Genomic DNA, 2,017 nt, shown 5'->3' on the forward strand with positions numbered 1-2,017 from the left:
GTGTTGTGGTTATACCTATAAGTTATTGGTTCTGGGTGGTATATAAGAATAAAGGTTCAATTAAGTTATCTTAAGCTCTTTATGTAGTGAGATCAGTGTTGGTGTAGTGTAGCACTGTTTATGTTGTAATCAATTAGGTGCAAGACTCTTTTGTAATGAATTGTCTGTTCTACTTATTATGTTAATGTTATTTGTTGGTTTGTGTATTTTCTTTTGCGTTTTATTTACAACTGCATCACATTATTGCAGTCACAACTGCATAACTGTACCCATTAAAGTAATGCACAACTGGTTGAACAATTGTTTCAAAAAGAGACAGTAAAAATATCAAACTAATGCAGTCACATCTGCATAATTGTTTCAAAAACAAACATAGATCAAACTAATACAGTCACAGCTGCATAATTCTTTCAAAACATACATATATCAAACTAATGCAGTCACAGTTGCAGCATAATTGTTTCAAAAACATATAGATTAAACTAATGTAGTCACATCTGTATAATTGTTCCAAAAGCAGCTAAAATATCAAACTAAAGCAGTCTCCATATCAAACTTCATCAGCATTAAACCTTGTTCTCCTTCTTTTGTTTTCTCTCATCTCTTGAAGACCTTGTTGAGTTACATCAGCCTTTCCTTTCCATTTTAAATCAGATCTTTGTTTATAATGCCCTAGATGTCCAGTACTGATGAAAAGTTCATAGGCATTCCAGGCTTGATTCACAAAAATATGTTGTCTTAGATGCTTCATAATTAAAACTGAAAAGTGCCTAAATAATTAAGACAACTTATATTGTGGATTGTAAAACCATTTTGTGTATGTAATATCCCCATTCCAACCATTCTTGTCCTCTTCCCCCCTCTAGTAGCACCAGCAACATCAGTACCAGTAGCAGCTACACCAGTTCCTCTTCCTCTTTCCCTTCTAGCTACACTTGTTGTTGTTCCTCTTTCCCTTCCAGCTAAATCAGTTCCAGTCCCTCTTCCCCTTCTAGTGGGACCAGAACAATCAGCAGCAACACCAATTCTTGTTCCATTACCAGTTTCAGTTCCTCTTCCCCTTCCACTTCTAGTTAAACCAGTTCCTCTTTCCCTTCCAGTAGCACTAGCCTATAACGTAAGTTGATTAACAAAAATATTAGAGTGATTAGGATGTAAAATAACAACTAGATGAATTACTATAAACATTACCTATTTTGTATAACCTCTTGGTCGACCTCGTCCTCTCTTTGTGCTTGATTGTGATTTAGTTGGTGTTGTAGAAGAACCAACACTTGACCTTGTTGAACTAGTATTTGTTCCTCTCTCCTTTCCTCTTCCTCTGCCTCCATTAGCTTGATTATTGAAATGATAACCCCTCTTACTATGACCCTTTGGCAAAGGTGCTGGTCATCTCAACACCTTTCTTAGACAATTTTCCTAGTATGTTTTCATTCTGCTTCTTTCTCCTACACTTTCTTGGTCACCCTGGTAGTGTTTTTATAATATGTGGTATAACAAAAGGGTTGGTCGACTACGATCACATTTCTATGTTAGTAACTGGTTGAATGTAGTGACCATAGACCTTGATATAAATCCCCTTGATATACCATATGCAACATAGCTAATGGGCTCAAATTTTCTAAAATGAAGTGCAGTTATAGCATGGAAACAAGGTATACCTCTTAGCATCCAAGATGTACAAGTACATGTTTGATTGTCTAGATTCACAACACATGTGTTACCCCAGTTGTCTTTAACATCGAAACCATATACACCATTCCATTCAAGGTTACACTTCGTTGACTTTGTTGTGTTCTCTGTCAATACCTTTAGATACATTAGAGATATGTTTGTTATCCAAGTATCACATAACTCACTCAATTGTCATATTCATCTCATCAATTTAGCCCTTATTTCTTCAAGCATTGCGATGATAGTTTTGTGTCTTGGCCCCAAAATCCATGAATTAAAGCTTTCAGCCATGTTGTTGTCAGCTAAAAAACATAAAGTATAATTTAGACCACCTCTCCATATT

The 2,017-nt window shown here is 35.6% G+C and overlaps 1 protein-coding gene across 1 annotated transcript; it reads right to left on the reverse strand.

Annotated features, from left to right (window-relative positions):
* Window positions 1–235: 235 nt before the first annotated feature.
* Window positions 236–1,331, reverse strand: LOC107001242. The gene is made up of 4 exons (XM_015199371.2): window positions 1,192–1,331; window positions 789–1,105; window positions 573–714; window positions 236–347 (listed from the first exon to the last, which is right to left on the reverse strand). Exons 1-4 carry the CDS (start codon window positions 1,329–1,331, stop codon window positions 236–238), a joined length of 711 nt encoding a protein of 236 aa, XP_015054857.2.
* Window positions 1,332–2,017: the final 686 nt, after the last annotated feature.

The sequence above is a fragment of the Solanum pennellii genome, chromosome 10 (assembly GCF_001406875.1).
Source record: "Solanum pennellii chromosome 10, SPENNV200".
Taxonomy (NCBI): domain Eukaryota; kingdom Viridiplantae; phylum Streptophyta; class Magnoliopsida; order Solanales; family Solanaceae; genus Solanum; species Solanum pennellii.

Bases quoted from the DNA above. Each gene is read 5' to 3' on its own strand.
- LOC107001242 (XM_015199371.2), bottom strand. From the start codon at position 1,331: ATGGAGGCAGAGGAAGAGGAAAGGAGAGAGGAACAAATACTAGTTCAA. The intron at 1,106-1,191 runs GTAATGTTTATA...GTTATAGGCTAG, and splicing joins CAAGAGGTTATACAAAATAG to TGCTACTGGAAGGGAAAGAG. The intron at 715-788 runs GTTGTCTTAATT...TTGTGAATCAAG, and splicing joins TTTTACAATCCACAATATAA to CCTGGAATGCCTATGAACTT.